Here is a 19,641-nt window from a genome sequence, read left to right on the forward strand (position 1 = left end):
TTTTCATTACTATAGTTTATTAAAACTGTTTTAACTTTCCAACCCCTAAGTCTCTCTCCTTTTTCCCTTTCCCTTAGGGTGGGGGGGGGGGAGAGGGTTAACAGAGAGTATCTGCCACTGGGTTAATAGCTGGCCCAGCTTTAAACCGTGACAACCATTTAACTTTAGCAGGAGATAAGGAGCCACCCCCAATTGTAATACATTGGGAGGCAGTTTGACAGGGAGCAAGCTATGTGCAAAACAAAGGCAAAGTGTGGTATAGGGAACCAGGTACTAACGAGTGGTTGGGACCAGGGGAACTGTTACTAATGGGTCGAGGTTATGCTTCTGTCTCTACAGGCATAGGAGTATGATGGTTTCCGATCAAGTGTATTAAACCATATGTGGAGGTGGAACCCAGATCTGGAGATCCGACAGAGAGAGCAGCACCGAGCACTGAGGATCTTGGCCCCGTACCTAAAGATTCTGGGGATTGCGATGCCATCGATAAGCCACCTTGAGGATCCTTTTACGTCATTACCACCTTTACATGCAACAGCTGAAGTAGAAGCAAAATTGGCACGTGGTTGTGATGGACATGGACATTGTTGCGAACCATGGTTTCTAAAAAACTGTAATGTATGTGGGGAAAGTAAGTGGCGGGTTATTCGACAATCTGAGCCGTGGTGGAGACATGTCGGGTGTGTACCGTGTGTAAGACAGTGGGTAACAGAAAGTTCGCTAGAGAGACAGGCAATTCAATTATTAGGGAGAGAGGCTAACTTGCTTGGGAGATTTGATATTCCAGCACTTAATGTGGCAAATAGAATTGGTGACTGTCAGCAAATTCATATAGCTGAAATAGCTAGTTCATTACAAAGATGTGTGCTGGAGCAGCAAATTACATTGGCAGGCAGTGTGGTGAAGGTACAGTGTGGGGAACAAATTAACATACCACGATCATGGGAAGTTTCTCCTGAGGATTGGGAGCGACAGCAATCGCAATGGTCTTATGTATCACAACCATTGGGCAGGCAGTGATAGATATCAGACAAAATATCTGGGTTACCATCGCAAATGCGACCGGACAAGAATCATTTTGCTTGTCCATGGCAACCCCTGGAGATCCTTTTTGTACTTGCCTGATAGGAGTTCCTGTTTTCGATCCAATCAGTTTTCAAGGTTACATACAAAACCCTGCCCTTGCCACAATGAGTGCAACAACAGCTAGTCAATGTGCAAATTCCATGAATCCAGGTGTCAACTATACTGCATGGTGGCAGGGACAGATAATCATGTCACTTAATCACACTATGATAGAACCACAGGAGCTAGATTTGTTAGGTGCCTTAGGACCTACCTATGGGGCAGTTATGTTTAAAAGTGACAAAGCAACTGTTCACGCCCTCATTAACGACAGTACACTACTATATGCTGTACAAGATGTATCTCCAAAAAATGAATTGTATACAGGAATAAGGGAAAATGACTTTTGTCCATTAGGGTGTCGATATTCTGACACGAAGGGAAACAACATGCTAGGCCGGAAGTTACCAGGAGGCTTATTTTTAATTTGTGGTGATCAAGCTTGGCCAGGAATTCCTAGTAGGCCAATTGGAGGTCCATGTTACCTAGGGAAACTTACCTTGTTTCGACCTTCAGTGGGAGAATTGCTAAACAAAACATTATGGAATTACATGGCCTCTCGAAAAAAGCGTGCGGTATTACCGCTAGGACCAGAATGCGATGATCATGTACGGTTCTGGAACAAACCTACTAATTTTATTGCTGCTTTGTTTGTGCCAGTAGGAACTGCAAAAGCATTACAACTAACAAAAACATTAGGGTGCTGGACAGCGAAGCAATTAAATCTAACTTCTGAGATACTTTCAACTTTAGCTACTGATGTTGATAGCATTAGACATGCAGTATTGCAAAATAGGGCTGCAATTGATTTTTTGCTTTTAGCTCAAGGGCATGGATGTGAGGATGTGGAAGGAATGTGTTGCATGAATCTTTCAGATCATTCTGTTTCTGTTCACCAGCATCTTCGTCAACTGAAGGATAACATGCGCAAACTTACCGTATCAACATCACCTTTCCTGGACTGTCTACAGTCTATTGGCATCACAGGATGGATACAGGACTTGCTAGTACAAGGAATGACTGTGTTGGTTGCTGTAATAATTGTCTTGCTAATAATGGGATGTATGATGAGTTGTATCAAGCAGGCGTTGCTGAAAATGTTCCATCAGACCTGGCTTGTTCAAAAACAAAAAGCAGGATTTATGGGTAACCAAGGCTGGGATTCTCTGACCGGGCTCTGCGAGACACAGGGAACCAGGTTTAAGTAAGAAACAAAGACAAAAAAGGACAGGACATAGCTCGTTCAAAAACAAAAAGGGGGATTTGTGGGGTTCCCACGGGACAATGGTGGGAACGAGGTACTGAACGAGCTATGTCCAGGCATGTCCAGGGGGTGGTAATGGGGTGGTGATGAACTAGCCAATCATAATACAGAACAAGGGCCTTAGCTATGAGACCAACAAGATATGGGGGAAGTTGAGGACCTTGGCTATGAGAAAAATAAGATATGGGGAAGCTGAAAAATAAGAAAGAATGCAGCACCTGCAAGATATAACATTTTAGCATAAGCCAATCAGAACTAATATAGAGGTGTGTGAACAAAGCATACTAACCAATCATAATAGAAATGACATGTACACAGAGTGTGTACAAAAATAGAATAGTATAAATGTACCCTCAGATACGTAAATAAACAAGATCTGCTTAACGATCATATTGGTCTGCGTGCATTTACTCTGTGCCCTCTCAACAAGTTACCAGAAAACTACCATACTTCAATTATGAGTCAGATTTAGAAAGTCCATACTAAGCACAATTTTAAAAGCCCTTGCACCCTGGAATTCAATTTTCTTACTAAGAGTACTATGCAGGAAAAAAAAAAACCTTGATAGAAAAAGTCTTAGGAAAGTTATGCTGTGGCAAAAACTAAGATACTTAACTTTATGTGGACATGGACAGTGTCAACTACCCACGCACATATGACCATGTATACAGTTTCAAGCTGTATTATAAAACTAGAGAAGAATTATATATTCTATATATAGAATTATAATTTAATTATGTATAAGAAATCTGAATTTCACAACTAGGGGCCTACAAACAACACAGCACATGGTTAAAGAACTCTGTTGAAAGTTCTTGCCTTATCAATTTACTCAGTTGTAACTTTGCAGAAATACAATGCTAGTTGTAGAATAAGCATTTCCTCTCCAAGGCCAATGAAAAAGTTTTGTTATTTTACCCATCCATAACAAAGAAAAGCTATAATGAAGGGTCAGCAATATCCAGCTTTCTATGTGATTCTACTAATGCATTAAAGATGTGATCTGCTGCATGATCATCTCAAGTAAGCAATTCCAAGGACTCCTTGGAATTAAACCTTGCAAGAGAGGTCAAGGACAACAGAAAGGGCTTCTTCAAATACATTGCAGGTAAAACCAACACTAGAGGCAATGTAGGCCCACTGATGAATGAGGTGGGGGCCCTGGAGACAGAGAATAAAAAGAAGGCAGAGTTACTGAATGCCTTCTTTGCCTCTGTCTATACTGCTGGAGGCTGTCCTGAGGAGCCCTAGACCCCTGAAGCCCCAGTCAAAGTCAGGATAGAGGAGAAGTCTGTCTTGGTTGATGAGGGCTGGGTCAGGGACCAATTAAGCAACCTGGACATCCATAAATCCATGGGCCCTGATGGGATGCACCTGTGGGTGCTGAGGGAGCTGGCAGAAGTCATTGCTAGGCCACTCTCCATCATCTTTGCTAAGTCGTGGGCAACGGGAGAGGTGCCTGAGGACTGGAGGAAAGCAAATGTCACTCCAGTCTTCAAAAAGGGCAAGAAGGAGGACCCGGGTAACTATAGACCGGTCAGCCTCACCTCCATCCCCGGAAAGGTGATGGAACAACTTGTTCTTGGTGCTGTCTCTAGGCACATCAAGGATAGGGGGATCATTAGGGGCAGTCAACATGGCTTCACCAAGGGGAAGTCATGCTTAACCAACTTGATAGCCTTTTATGAGGATGTTACCCGGTGGATAGATAATGGTAAAGCTGTGGATGTGGTCTATCTCGATTTCAGTAAAGCGTTTGACACAGTCTCCCACAGCATCCTTGCAGCTAAACTGAGGAAGTGTGGTCTGGATGATCGGGTAGTGAGGTGGATTGTGAACTGGCTGAAGGAAAGAAGCCAGAGAGTGGTGGTCAATGGGAAAGAGACTAGTTGGAGGCCTGTGTCTAGCGTAGTCCCTCAGGGGTCGGTACTGGGACCAGTACTATTCAATATATTCATTAATGACTTGGATGAGGGAATAGAGTGCACTGTCAGCAAGTTCGCTGATGACACAAAACTGGGAGGAGTGGCTGACACACCGGAAGGCTGCGCAGCCATTCAGAGAGACCTGGACAGGCTGGAGAGTTGGGCGGGGAGAAATTTAATGAAATATAACAAGGGCAAGTGTAGAGTCCTGCATCTGGGCAAGAACAACCCCATGTACCAGTACAAGTTGGGGGCAGACCTGTTGGAGAGCAGCGTAGGGGAAAGGGACCTGGGGGTCCTAGTGGACAACAGGATGAGCATGAGCCAGCAGTGTGCCCTTGTGGCCAAGAAGGCCAATGGCATCCTGGGGTGTATTAGAAGGGGTGTGGTTAGCAGGTCAAGAGAGGTTCTCCTCCCCCTCTACTCTGCCCTGGTGAGGCCGCATCTGGAATATTGTGTGCAGTTCTGGGCCCCTCAGTTCAAGAAGGACAGGGAACTGCTAGAGAGAGTCCAGCGCAGAGCCACGAAGATGATTAAGGGGGTGGAACATCGCCCTTATGAGGAGAGGCTGAGGGAGCTGGGTCTCTTTAGCTTAGAGAAGAGGAGACTGAGGGGTGACCTCATTAATGTTTATAAATATGTAAAGGGCAAGTGTCATGAGGATGGAGCCAGGCTCTTCTCAGTGACATCCCTTGACAGGACAAGGGGCAATGGGTGCAAGCTGGAACACAGGAGGTTCCACATAAATATGAGGAAAAACTTCTTTACAGTGAGGGTAACTGAACACTGGAACAGGCTGCCCAGAGAGGTTGTGGAGTCTCCTTCTCTGGAGACATTCAAAACCCAACTGGACATGTTCCTGTGTGATATGATCTAGGTAATCCTGCTCCGGCAGGGGGATTGGACTAGATGATCTTTCAAGGTCCCTTCCAATGTCTAACATTCTGTGAGGTTAGCTATACAATTTAATAACTAAAACAATCTGAAGTTTCCAAACTCTCCCATATTTCTAAACTTAAACCCTAGTCATAAAAGATTACGCATCATGTTATATAATCTGTGCTCTTCACTGAGAATGTTATGGCTATAGGCAAAGTAAATGAAAACAACAGTGTCTCTGGATCAATCAAGAGCCATGAAGCAAAAAAAGACCATATGACAGATGCAATTTTTCTTGGCACAGTATGGGCATTGCAAACTGATGACAATCGTATGTCCACACTGGCACCCTTCCACAGTGGATGTGTGAGTGTGTCACTACATCTGGATGGTGAGCATACGAGGGTCCCAAGGCACTCCAGGTCTACTGAAACCATAGGGACAGCAGCTGCACTCAATGAACACCGTGGGAGCTCCACAAAGTGATGAAAGGCCTAAATGACCACAAACTGTAAATACAGATTTATTTAATTAAAATATTAAGTAACCACTGCAGTGATCCCTTCCTGGAATTGACTCATTTCAAGTATAAACCAGTTATTTTAAGAATTTATTCACATTTCTTCCCTGCAAAGACAACATAAAAGGCAAAATCAATAATCTTTTATATCATCAAGGTTGATAAAAAAATAAAGCTTGCCCATGCAGAAGCACTGAAAGGAAAGCCAAAAGCATGTGACACTGTCATCGCATTAGACAAGAAAGGTTCTTTTGTTGCACAACTAATGGGTCACACATACAGCTTTTGCTAAACACGGAGAAATAAGGTGTTAAGAGAACTGCTCCAGGAATCAGATACACCAGCACGCACCCTCATTTCTCATGTATGCATGCACAAATACATCTAAAAAGCAATTTTATATGCAAAATTGCGACATTCTGGGTAAACACTAACAAGTCATTGCTGCTAAACCTTACAACAACCCTGCTTTTATCCATCACAATACATGCTGTAAAACACTGCAAAGACTTATATGCAACTTTTCCATGAACTTGGAAAAATAGTGAAAGAAAAGCAAAACATAAACAAAAAAACAAACAAAAAACCACTAATTGCTGGAGTATTGATTCCAAAGGAAAGGCACCATCTGATTGAAATAAACACATGGAAATAAGAGAATGAGTCTGGCTAACCAGCATCTGTCCAAATATCTTGTTTCAAATGAAAACTGAACCTTGACTAATTTTAAAATATTAAATTACTATAATTACAAAAATAGCTTCCCGAACAATCAGCAAAGGAGGCACGATGTTAGCTTTCCAGTACTTTCAATACCTATAAGGTCTATGAAAAATGGAAGAAGGAAAGGACTTGGGCCAATACTGGCACCTAAGAATTATATCTGCTTTTTAGGGTAATGCTCCAGCAGAATAAGTCCATGGGACTGCCCATGTGCACTTCAATAATCCTTCCATGCAATACTCAAAGACCTCTAATAACAGCATTGCTTGCAGTAGCAAAAATTCATGGGAGCCTGATAAGAGTAGGTCTAAAATGCTTAAGGGATTGGAGCATTTGTCATGAGAAGAGAAGCTGAGAGCTGGGATTCTTCAGCCTGGGGAAGAGAAGGCTCAGGGGAATCTTAACACCATGTATAAATATTGATGGCAGGGAGTAAAGAAGACAGAGCCAGATTCTTCTCAGTGGTATTCAGTGAACAGACAAGAGGCAATGGTCACAAATTTAAATATAAGAAAAACTCATTTTACTCTAAGGGTGATTGAACATTGGAACAGATTGCCCAGAGAGGCTGTCAAGTCTCCATCCCTGGAGACTGGATATTCAAAACCCAACTGGACAAGATCCTAAGCAACCTGCTCTAGTTGACTCTGCTTTGAGCAAGGGGGCTAGCTGAACTAGACAATCTCCAGATATCTCTAACTTCAACCATTCTGTGATTCTGTGAAGATTCAGGTTACATTAAAATAGTGACAGAAGTTTACATCTTCAGACCTTCCTGTGTTCACTGACTGCTTTCTAAACAAATCAGACTTTAGAAACCTTAAAAGCATGGTGTGAAAGAAGATACCACAGCTCTAATGCTTGGAAGAGGCAAAGGGAAATCAGGCAGTGTATCCTGTGGAAGCTAAAATCCTGCTGCTAACATAAGATCACAGGGATTGACTTATGAGGATTTTGAGGAATGTAACAGACTGTTAAAAGTAGATCTCCTGAGACAGTGTGCAGCACATCAGTCCAAACACAGGAGCTCTTGAGCATCTGCAAGACACCTCTCATCAATACACACTGAATGTCTTTAGCTATCCCAGAGTGCAGCAAGGATTAGTGGAAGAGTAAAAAGACAATGTAGACTGTGGATTTTTAACCAAAGGAGGGCATCTAACATTACAGTGTGGTTAAATTTTTTCCAGCATTGTTTCAAACATGCCAGTCAGAATTGGATGTTACTGTCCATTTTTTTTTTTGTGGGGTGGTGTTTTTTTGTTTGTTGATGGGTTTTGGGAGTTGGGGGGGGATGGGGGTGTTTGTTGGTTTTTTGTTTGGGTTTTTTTTTGTTGTTGTTGTTGCTATTAATGCAAGTCAGTTATCCCAGGAAAGAAATAAGTCCTGTGTTCTTGGTGCAGAGGCTGCTGCCTCATCTACTCTTCCATTTTATACCAGACTGATCCCAGCAAACACTTTCTCCATACTGCAAGGAGGCCCTCATTTCCTGCCTAGAATCCTCAACTCTTCCCATTGCACCCCTTTAACTATTCCCAAACAGTTACACAAGCAGAGGGGTAAGTTTCCTTAGGAAATTAGGACTTAAAAAAATAAAATAATAAAGCTATTTTAGCCTAGTAAACAATCCCCCTTAATGGAGGTTTCTCTAGGAGGCAATTCAAAGCACTTAAGTTAGGCCTGTGCTCTCTCCCCATTGACTACAAGCATAGAGGAAAAACGATTCTCCTTGCACTGAAGTCAGCTGTTGCGATTACTCCACACAGTAACAATTTTCGACAGTGACTGCTTTCACAGAGTTCTCCAAACTCCACCTTTAGAAAAGGCTGCTAACTGTTCTCTTGTACAGAATACAAAAAGCTACACTGAAATTTTATTTTTCAAAAAACTTCACTGCTTTTTTTGTAGAAAAGTACTACTATATCTAAAGGAGCTAGCTAACTTACCTTACAGAAAAAAAAGAAAGATTTTGTTGCTACAATAAAGTAATTCTTTTTAAACTTCAGCATGACACCAAACAAAGAAACAAGAAATGAAATTATTCTCCAACTGCTGGGGCTACTTCCAAAACCCAAATTTAAGAACAGTCTAAGGTATCTTAATGCCCTCAAATAGTAAAAGGTAGAAATACCTTTTACACTAAAGCATGAAATTTCTAGATATTCAGCTATAAGTTAATAAAACTAGAGCATTCCTCCAGCTAGTATTTCTGAGAGAGAGATCAACATAAGAATGACTGCTGAAAGAAAAACTAAACCAAAACACAGACTTGTATGAGATTTTAATGGCAAAAAAAAGGTAATACTTTTCATCAAGTAAAGTACTTACCTGACATTTTTCCCTTGTTCTCTCAACATCTTCACTAGATCAGCTATGGGGTACTGAGCTTTTGCTGCACACAAACCATAACCTGAAAGAATTTCCAAATTTCAAGCTATTTTTCTGTTTCAATGCAGACAGAACAGTTATGGGGAATAAGTGTACCCTCCACACAAACAGAAGCTCTCATAATTAAAAATAAACAAAAAAAACCCCACAATATATACATCAGATACCATATATTCCCAGGGGAGTTTCAGCCTGATCACTGTAATTCAGTAGCTGAATATGGCTTTTAGCAGCAAATAATCTTTTCAGTCTTTTTATCTGAATTAATTCATCAGAGCAATAAAGCCCAGGAAGAAAATGCAGAGTATAAGTTATTAATGGTGTCCTCAAGGTTTGACCACAGGAGCAAGAGACAAACTCCTTGAAGATGTTTCAAACAAAGCTTGCAAACAAAGATAATTTCCCAAATTAGAACCCTATCTCACTGATGTTTTCATTTAAGCTAAAGTGAAATGAAAGACTACTTTGGACTTTAGCATTCTTCTCATTCCGATGCTAAAATATAATTTAACACAATAGTTGTGCCATTCAGTTGAAGGAAAACAAGCTTGAACTACTCCCCCCACCTGACTTCTCCTAACAGGAAATGTGCTACTGAACTATATAAGCCTATGGCCAACATAAGAGTTTTAGAGAACTCGTGATTTTGGTTTTCAGGGTTTTTTTTTTTTCTACTTTAACTCCAGTATTTATTGTATACTAATTAAGTTTGAGATTTTTTTCTGCAGGCTTTTTAACAAAACAATGCAGAATTGAGCAAGTAGACAAGAAGCATAAACAAAATCCTCTCTTTCAGTAACTTAAGGGACAGATATTTTGTTATTGGTACCACTGGTACTGTGGTAGTGCTTGGAAACTCGCACCACAACAGCTGTACACAAAATTAACTGTAAACATAATTTACAAAAGACAGCCTTTGTCCTGAAGAATTTAAAAACTAAATAAATAGGACAAAGTTTGAAGAGACATACACAAGGAAAAATAAAGTGACATACACATGTCAACACAGAGGAATGATGACTAACCTGTGAACAAAAACAGATCCCACAACCCCAGTCAACATTTGACACGCTGCTGCTATGTTGCAACTGCAAGACAGGCTACAGGTTTTTTGTTTTGTTTTGGGTTTTTTGTTTGTTGTGTTGGTTTGGGTTTTTTTTTAATAATATGTCTTCTGAACATCTTGTTGTATGAGTCAAGAGTGTCTTACCTGGAGTAATAATAATGTTATTGGCTTCCTTTATCATTTCAATTGCATTGTCCACACTGATTTCTGTGTGGGTTCCAGTAATTTCCATGGGCTTCCCACCAGCTGTTGACATGGTGCCATAGCCCCCTAGAATCACATTTGCAAGGGAACGGTTCATAGCCTGAAAGACAAGAGGTTTTTAATCAGCTAAAGATGAAATCCAAAAACAAAGGATAGGAGATGACCACAAATAAAAATTCTGAAGATATTAAAACCTTCCTGATAATAGTCTTTGTCTGCTGGTTTTGCCTGTTTTCAACTCAAAACTTCTTAAAACAGGCTCCTTGAAATAGAGACCCGGATTAAAACAGCAATAGCCAAACATCAGCTTCTAACACATTACACACGTAACAAGAGATCATCAGCATTTCCCCAAGGCAAAGAACAAAACAACACAAATTAAAAAAAACACCTCAGCAAATACTGGTCTCTTTCTGTTCTTAAAGGGGAGGGCTATAAAAGAATGCATATTTAATGATAGATTTTTATTTTTGTATATATATAAATAAAATATACACACAATTTTTGCAAGATATTTTCTTAAGTTCTTGAGCAATTCAACACATAAGCACAGAACTGCTATATGACAGCATGGAAGCCATGTAGCTCTTACAGGTAGCACAGAAGCAAAGCTCCTACAGCATCAAGACAGAAAAGAACAGAACAAAGCTAAGTAGCCACACAAAACTAACCAAATGCTAACTCAAAACAAATTGTAATGAACTGAAGGGGGCCATGAACTTACTGTCAGAGCACCAAAGGGGAACAAGAGATCTTAAACTAGGAGCTTTAAGAGGAAAACACATCCTGAAAATTCAGTTCTGTAGATACATAGCCAGGAAAAGCCACTGGCTAAATACTTTCATTGGCACATCTCCTTGTGAGCATGGTCCCAAAGCAATATCTGGAAGTAGGCAAAACTTGTAATTGCAGTAAATAAAACTTTAGAAGCAGGAAAGGAACAGGATAAATCGCTTCTTTAAACAAATATGTGTCATACATTCTTAAATTTTGCTGTGGTTTCTGAGCTAGCACAGCAGATGTATCTGGAGAGTCACATATACAAGCAAGAGGAAATACCCACACAAAAGTATGCTTCCAAGTGTCCATTTTCCACTGACATTTCAAATCATGCAACTCCACAGGTTTTTGCTATAGCCTGAGAAGATGTGCAATTCTGTGAAATCCAGCATCTAGCAAATAAGCACAAAGATGTTAGAAGAACTTTTCTTTATCCTGATACATTATCACTGTTTCAGATAGTGTAAGGCAAGCACACAAACGCAGGCTCTGTGAAATCAGCATCTTTCTACTGACTGCAGTGGGCAGTAGTTCATATCCTCTAAGAACACACTGCCTTTGACATGTATTGCAACATTAAACCTTCAAAGAGAAAGAGACTACTTAGTATATTGCATCAGTTAAGTGTCAGGTAAGAGAGTCTAGACAGAAGAATACCCTCTTCAGATATTACATACACTGAGCTTACAAGCAGCAAAGCACTATCTACTCATATCTAAACCAAAAGACAACAGTAAGACCAGACCAAAGGAAAAAAGTTCAAATATTAGAAATCTGAGAATCCACACAAAGCAAGCGTGAGATTGAAGCACCCTTGCCTGGCTATGCACCACAGAGCTGAGGAAAGAGGAGGGAAGTCTGGCAAAAAGGGGGTGGTACAGGCGGCTTCAAAATGAGCCAAGACCTCATCAAGCAACAATTAACCAACGCAGCTAAGATCTACCCGGCACAGGGGCATTGTGGTAAGTCTTCTATAGCCTCTTTCGCCTTCTTTACCACCACAGACCACAAACATATGAACAAAGTGCAGGCTTCACCATTCACAGATAATCCAACTAGCAGCAAAAAGCCCTCTCTGCTGTGCATACACAGGTGATACTGGCCAGGAGCTTCCAGCCAGGGAAAACCAAACCCTTCATCCCCAAGAACTGCAAGTCCTTCCACACCACACTGTGCCCACATAAACCACACAGCTAGTACAGGTGATGGGCCAGCATACAATTTGTAAGACTAACACAATTTGTCCCTTCTCTTGCTCTCCATCATCCCAATTCATGGTTCCTCTTCTACCTGAAACATTTTCCCCATCCCTAAGCATACTGATTCTAATACTACAGTTGCAATCATCAAGTATTTGCGGGGGGGGGGGGGGGGGGGGCGGGAATAAGAGAGAGAGAAGGACATGCTAATACAATCAAATGTTTTGAAAAAGTCACATTGTGTTAGTGTTTTAAAAGAAATCACAATTCACAGGATGAGTGAACAGTACAGGCCTTTGCTTTTTGTTTTGAAGTTAAATTTTTTTGTCCTTAACTCACCTCAGTAATCATAAAAGAGGGATGGGCAGAAAAATCAAACTGATATGAGTGCAAAAATTAAGATATTATCTGAATATGTGTTGGCCAATTTTATCAACTCATAAAAGCTTTAAGAGATTATCTGTATAGGCTTTGGACGATTAATCTACAGTTTTATCACAAAAAGTAATTGAAAATGTAAAAAAAATTTTCAACCATTAAGATGCTTCCACAAACACCTTTTAACCTGTACTAGATAAGCTTCAATAAACATACTACTTTAGACTGAAGTCATATGGGGGGGAAACTGTGTTGCTTCATTAGCTCAGGTTGCAATAGCCTAAAGCAGAGTTTACTGAAACTCTTGAACATTTTTTTTCTCCTGAAACAGAGCTTGAAGACATTGATACTGAATCCCTTGATTATAAGAACGCTTTTAAAGTTAATGATTTCCATTAAAGGAAGTAAGGCAGAAAAGAAAAATGCTGGGGGAGAAACAAGTTATTCTGCTTATTGTCTAGAAATTATACAAAATAATTTTAATTTTACTAGCTGATCAACTTTAATTGTCTATGCTTATGTGAAGCAGCACAAGATTTCTAGAATATTACCTCAAAAACTAAACTTCCTGAAGTTTGATAAATACATAGAGGAAAGCCACTCTGTCACTGCATAACTATTTTGCAAATTATTTCCCCAGGCTTCCTATTTACCTAGATCCTTCCAAAAAACAGATGCAAGTATCTCAAAGTTCTGTGAGTTCTGAGAGGAGCTAGCAATAAAAAGGGGACAGTAAAAGAAAAATGAAGCTATAGAGTGACTATGCCTACTGGTAAATATGTATCCAACAGATCATATTTTCACCAAGACTTACAAGAATTTGATCTCTAAAGAACATACTTTTCATACCTGTGTGTCTTTGTTTAGCCCGCACCCAGGGCTAAACAATAAGCAGTTGTTCTATCACCCAAGACCCCTCCCCAGCTGAGAAAGGGAATTGGGAAAAGGAAGGAGACTCATGGGTTAAAATTTAAACAGATGGATTTGAATTACTTTTTCCCCTTTCTCAAAAACTTCTCCTGCTCTATTAGCCCATACAATGATGTCATCAATGTACTGCAGGTGTTCCAGAGCTCCACCCTTCTCCAGTGCAGTCTGGACCAGTCCATGGCACATGGTGGGGCTATGTTTCCACCCCTGGGGGAGTCGATTCCAGGTATACTGGATGCCCCTCCAGGTGAAGGCAAATTGTTGCCTACACTCTGCTGCCAAAGGAATGGCGAAAAAAGCATTTGCAATGTCAATCGTGGCATACCACTTGGCTGCCTTTGACTCCAGTTCATAATGGAGTTCTAACATGTCCGGTACAGCAGCACTCAGTGGTGGTGTGACTTCATTTAGGCCACGATAGTCCACAGTTAGTCTCCATTCCCCATTAGACTTTGGAACTGGCCATATGGGACTGTTGAAGGGGGAGCACGTTTTGCTGATCACTCCTTGGTTCTCCAGTTGACAGATCAGCTCGTGGATGGGGATCAGCGAGTCTCTATTAGTATGATATTGTCACCGGTGGACCGTTGTAGTAGCAACGGGCACCTTTTGCTCCTCAACCCTCAGCAGCCCCCTCAATAGAAGGGTCCTCTGATAGACTGGGCAGGGTAGACAGCTGTTTAATTTCTTCCATCTCCACAGCCACTACACCAAACGCCCACTGGTACCCCCTTGGGTCCTTGAAATACCCTCTTCTCATGTAACCTATACCAAGAATGCATGAGTGTCCTGGTTTGGCCTAAAACAGAACTAATTTTCCTTTTGGTGATTTTTACTTTCAGCCAAGTCTCTTCTAAGTAACTGCACTTTCTGAAACTAACTGCATGTTTTGCAGACAGCATCTGCTTCTAGGACTGATAATGCTTGATGTTTATAGTTATTATTGAGGCACTAGTAGGAACAGTATGCAGAAAGGCTCTTGCTGTACTTATTCTTAGAGAAGCCAAGGTCACTGCTAAATTCCTTACTGCTTACGAGTGAAGAGCCAAAGGGGGGTCGCACCTGCAGGGAGGAGCGGACAGGGCAGGTGACCCAAAATTGACCAACAAAGGTATTCCATCCCATACACGTCATTCTCCGTATAAAGCAGGGGGATCATGAGGGTCCCTGCCCCTTCTGCTATGGCCGGTGTGCAAAGAGGACTCTGTCCATTTTCCTGCTGCCCCCAATCCCAATCTGTGTGTTCCTGAATCCAGTTCCCATCCATTGCTGGGCCCAGTCTTGGCCTTCCCGAAGCCTGCCCTGCAGTGCCAGTGGTGACATGACCGACTTCAGGGGAGCTCGATCTTGGTTTTCTATATATTTGTATATATTTAATTATTTCCATTATTATTATTATACTCTTTTTCATTATTATAGTTCATTAAAACTGTTTTAACTTTCCAAACCATAAGTCTCTCTCCCTTTTCTCTTTCCCTTCCCCTTCTGGGGGGGGAGGGAGGGTTAATAAAGAGTGTAATAGCCAGCCCAGCTGTAAACCGTGACAGATTTATTGGCACCCAACATGGGGCATGAGAGAAGCTCCAACAGGTTGCTCTGATAAGTTGAATCCCAGCTCCAGCAGGAGGAGACCCAGAGAACTTAGACAAGAGAGTATCAGATTTCTTTCTTTGAGAATTTTGAGGAGTTGGAAAATAAAAGAGATAGCTCACATCATGCCGTTTTTTAACAGAGTGATATCACATATCTTTATAGAGTTTCTTTCACAGTTGAGTATTGCAATGCTGCCTTACCTGCCATATGCACTGTGTTACTGCTTGCTTCTTATTAATGTTTACGTGAGGTTTAGCAGTGGAAGCTGGTCAAAATGCATTGTTTTGCTATGGGGTTTGATACTGATTTATGCTGTGATAAACTGGGCCATTATTATTCTGGTCTCTTATCTCTATGACATAATGATCTGCAGTTTTAACCAAGAATCAGTAGCAGCAACTTCATCTGCGTACTCTGGGTGTTCTTTAGCTGATTTTGTTAATAATTACACTTTAAATTTTACTTTGGGAAATAGCACTCTTCCCTTTTCTGCCAAGCTGATTCCAGTAGATTTTTAAAATGGTTGGGGCTATCTAAATGGCATATTCCTATTTTTGTGTGGTTTTTGTTTGTTTGTTTTTTGTTTTGTTTTGGTTTCTTTTTTTTTGTTTTTTTTTTGTTTTTTTTATGAATGTGTTTCAGGTGTGGTATAAAATTAAATGTTATCTAGGCATCTCAGCTGCTGCAGCCTCCACAACAGCCTCTGTATCTACTCAAACCCTGGCAAGGATGAGGGCTAGGCTAGCCCCCCCCCGCCCCAGAGAGCCTCAGCACTCTGACAACCACCACTGCACCCCCCACAACAGCCGCTGCATCTACTCAAACCCCAGCAGCACACACTGCTGCTGCTGCACCCCCCACAATGGCTACTACATCCACTCAAACCCCAGCAATATGCACTGCAGCTGCTACACCCCCCAAGACGGCCACAGCATCTACTCAAACCTCAGCAGTCTGCACCTTAGCCACTGCACCCCAGAAGACCACAGCTGCATCTATTCAAACCTCAGCAGCCTGCACCATAGCCACTGCACCCCCCACAACAGCAACTGCATCTACTCAAATTCTGATGATGGGCACCATAGTTACACCAGCCTTGGCAACAGGTACTGCCAATACTCCAGTTCCAACGACAGGCACCACAGCTACACCAGCCTCAGCAACTTACACCGCAGCCCCAGCAGCCACTGTGACAACTACTGCATCCACTCTACCCCCAACAACGGGCACCAGAGTCACACCAACTCCAACAACAGATCTTGCAGTCACTCCAACTCCGACAACAGGCATTATAGTTACTTTAACCTCGACGATGGGCACTGCAGCTACACCAACCCTGGTGTCTGCCATGGTGATTCTACCCCCATCTGCTACTGGTGTTCAGTGCAGATGCAAGTGCTCTATGCCTACTTCAGGACCAGAGGACCAATCTGTGCCAATAGCAATTGCCCCTGTAATCAGGAAGAAATACCAAAAGAAATCAGCTCTTGAAAAGAAGGATGATGATGCAGAGCCTTCTCAGGCAGAGCCAACACCTGATACAGATGAGGGCCTTTCTTGGTCTTCTTAAAGCAGAACCATCACAGAAGAGAGGTCCTTCAAAAGCAGAACCATCACAGGAGGAAGACTGACACAGACATAACCTATCACTCCCTATCCTTGAAGGACCTGCAAAATATAAGGAAAGACTTCAGCCATCGTGAAGGTGAGCCAATTATTACCTGGTTGCTCCGATGCTGGGATAATGGGGCAGATAGCATGGACTTCGATGGTAGAGAAGCCAGACAGTTGGGATCCCTGTCCAGAGATGGTGGTATTGATAAGGCGCTTGCGAAAAAGTCAAACACTATCAGTCTGTAGAGGCGACTCTCGTCAGCTGTAAAGAGCAGGTATCCCTATAAAGATGATGTTATGAGCCACCTAAGCAAATGGACCACTATAGAAAAAGGTATTGACTACCTTAGAGAACTGGCTGTGCAAGAGATCATTTATAGACACCCACGGGAAAATGTAGATCCTGTAAATCCTGATGAAGTGGAATGCAACCGATCCATGTTCCAGACACGAGCAGATGGCATGGACAACCTACCAGTACCCTACAGGCACGAGTACATGAGTTGCAAGGTAGAAGAAAACATACAGAGAGTTTTCCTAGGAGGATGGCTGCTCCAGTTACCAGTGAGCAGGACTCCAGTCACGGTAGATGGGCCTCAGATCCCTATTTCCCAAATGTGAATAGGGGGAATGAAGGTCCAATCCCTGTGAGCAGCACGAATCCATTCCTTAATTAGGGGGGCCCTGCCTCCAGCCGGGTGGAGGAGAGGGACAACTGAGTTTATTGGACTGTGTGGATTCGATGGCCTGGCACATCAAAACCACAAAGGTATCGAGCCCTGGTAGACACTGGTGCACAGTGCACCCTAATGCCATCGGATCATAAAGGGGCAGAATCTATCAGTATTTCAGGAGTAACAGGGGGATCTCAAGAGTTATCTGTATTGGAGGCCGAAGTGAGCCTAACTAAAAATGAATGGAAAAAGCACCCCATTGTGACTGGCCCAGATGCTCCGTGCATCCTTGGCATAGACTACCTCAAGAGAGGGTATTTTAAGGACCCAAAAGGGTATAGGTGGGCCTTTGGTATAGCAGCTGTAGAGACTGAGGACATTAAACAGCTGTCTACCTTGCCTGGCCTCTCAGAGGATCCTTCTGTTGTGGGGTTACTGAAAGTTGAAGAACAGGTGCCAGTTGCTACTACCACAGTGCACTGACAACAGTATTGCACCAATCGAGACTCCCTGATCCCCATTCATAAACTGATTAGACAATTAGAAAGTCAAGGAGTGATTAGCAAGACTTGCTCACCCTTTAATAGTCCTATATGGCCAGTGCAAAAGTCGAATGGAGATTAACAGTAAACTATCGTGACCTAAATGAAGTTACACCACCACCGAGTGCTGCCATGCCAGACATGCTCTAATTCACTACGAACTGGAGTCAAAGGCAGCCAAGTGGTACGCCACCATAGACATTGCTAATGCATTTTTCTCCATTCCCTTGGCACCAAAGTGCAGGCCACAGTTTTCTTTTACCTGGAGAGGTATCCAGTACACCTGGAATCGACTGCCCCATGGGTGGAAACACAGCCCTACTACTTGCCTTGGACTGATTCAGACTGCACTGGAAGAGGGTGGAGTTCTGGAACATTTGCAATACATTGATGACATCATTGTATGGGGTGATACAGCAGCAGAAGTCTTTAAGAAAGGGGAGAAAATAATTCAAATTCTTCTGAAAGCTGGTTTTGCCATAAAAAGAGGCAAGGTCAAGGGACCTGCCCGGGAGATCCAGTTTTTAGGGATTAAATGGCAAGATGGACATTGCTAAATCCCAATAGAGGTGATCAACAAAACAGCTATGTCCCCACCAACTAACAAAAAGGAAACACAAGCCTTCTTAGGCGTTGTGGGTTTCTGGAGAATGCATATTCCAGATTACAGCCAGATTGTACGCCCTCTTTATCAGGTGACCAGAAAGAAAAATGATTTTCAGTGGGGCCCTGAACAACGACAGGCTTTTGAACAGATCAAACAAGAGACTGTGCATGCAGTAGCCCTTGGACCAGTCTGGACAGGAGATGATGTTAAACATGTGCTCTATACCATAGCCAGAGACAATGGTCCTACCTGGAGCCTCTGGCAGAAAGTACCAGGGGAGACTCGAGGTCGATCACTAGGATTTTGGAGTCAAGGATACAAGGGCTCCAAGGCTAACTATACTCCAAGTGAAAAAGAAATACTGGCAGCATATGAAGGAGTTAGAGCTGCTTCAGAGATAATTGGTACTGAAGCACAGCACCTCCTGGCACCCCAATTACCAGTACTGGGCTGGATGTTGAAGGGTAAGGTTCCTACTACTCATCATGCAACTGATGCTACATGGAGCAAATGGATTGCATTAATTACACAGAGGGCTTGAATAGGAAACCTTAATTGCCCAGGAATCTTAGAAGTGATCATGGACTGGACAGAAGGCAAAGAATTCGGAATGCCACCAGAAAAGGAGGTGACACATGCCGAGGAAGCCCCACCGTATAATGAACTACGAGAGGATGTCAAGCGGTATGCCCTATTCACCAATGGATCCTGCTGTCTTGTAGGAAAGCATCGGAAGTGGAAAGCTGTTGTATGGAGTCCTATACAACGAGTCACAGAAGCCACAGAAGAACAAGGTGAATCAAGTCAATTCACATAGGTAAAAGCCATCCAGCTGGCTTTAGACATTGCTGAACGAGAAAAGTGGCCAAGGCTGTATCTCTGTACTGACTCATGGATGGTAGCAAATGCCTTAAAGCAGTGGAAGCGAAGCAACTGGCAGCACAGAAGTAAACCTATTTGGGCTACCAAACTGTGGCAAGATATTGCTGCCCAGCTAGAGAAACTAATTGTGAAGGTACATCACGTAGACACTGACGTATCTAAAAGTCAGGCCACTGAGGAACATCGAAACAACCAACAAGTGGATCAGGCTGCTAAAGTGTTCCAAATAGATTTGGACTGGGAACATAAAGGTGAACTATTTTTAGCTCGGTGGGCTCATGACACTTCAGGTCATCAAGGGAGAGATGCAACATACAGATGGGCTCGTGACCAAGGGGTGGACTTAAC

General features: G+C 42.4%; 1 protein-coding gene across 1 annotated transcript in view; it reads right to left on the bottom strand.

Annotated features, from left to right (window-relative positions):
- LOC137675666 (NAD(P) transhydrogenase, mitochondrial-like) overlaps window positions 1–19,641 on the bottom strand; it is an 86,905-nt gene that overhangs the window by 57,198 nt on the left and 10,066 nt on the right. Inside the window, 2 exon segments of the mRNA XM_068421842.1 lie at window positions 8,765–8,846; window positions 10,035–10,194. Of these exon segments, the coding sequence (XP_068277943.1) occupies window positions 8,765–8,846; window positions 10,035–10,194 (242 nt within the window).

This window comes from Nyctibius grandis, chromosome W, assembly GCF_013368605.1.
Source record: "Nyctibius grandis isolate bNycGra1 chromosome W, bNycGra1.pri, whole genome shotgun sequence".
Taxonomy (NCBI): domain Eukaryota; kingdom Metazoa; phylum Chordata; class Aves; order Nyctibiiformes; family Nyctibiidae; genus Nyctibius; species Nyctibius grandis.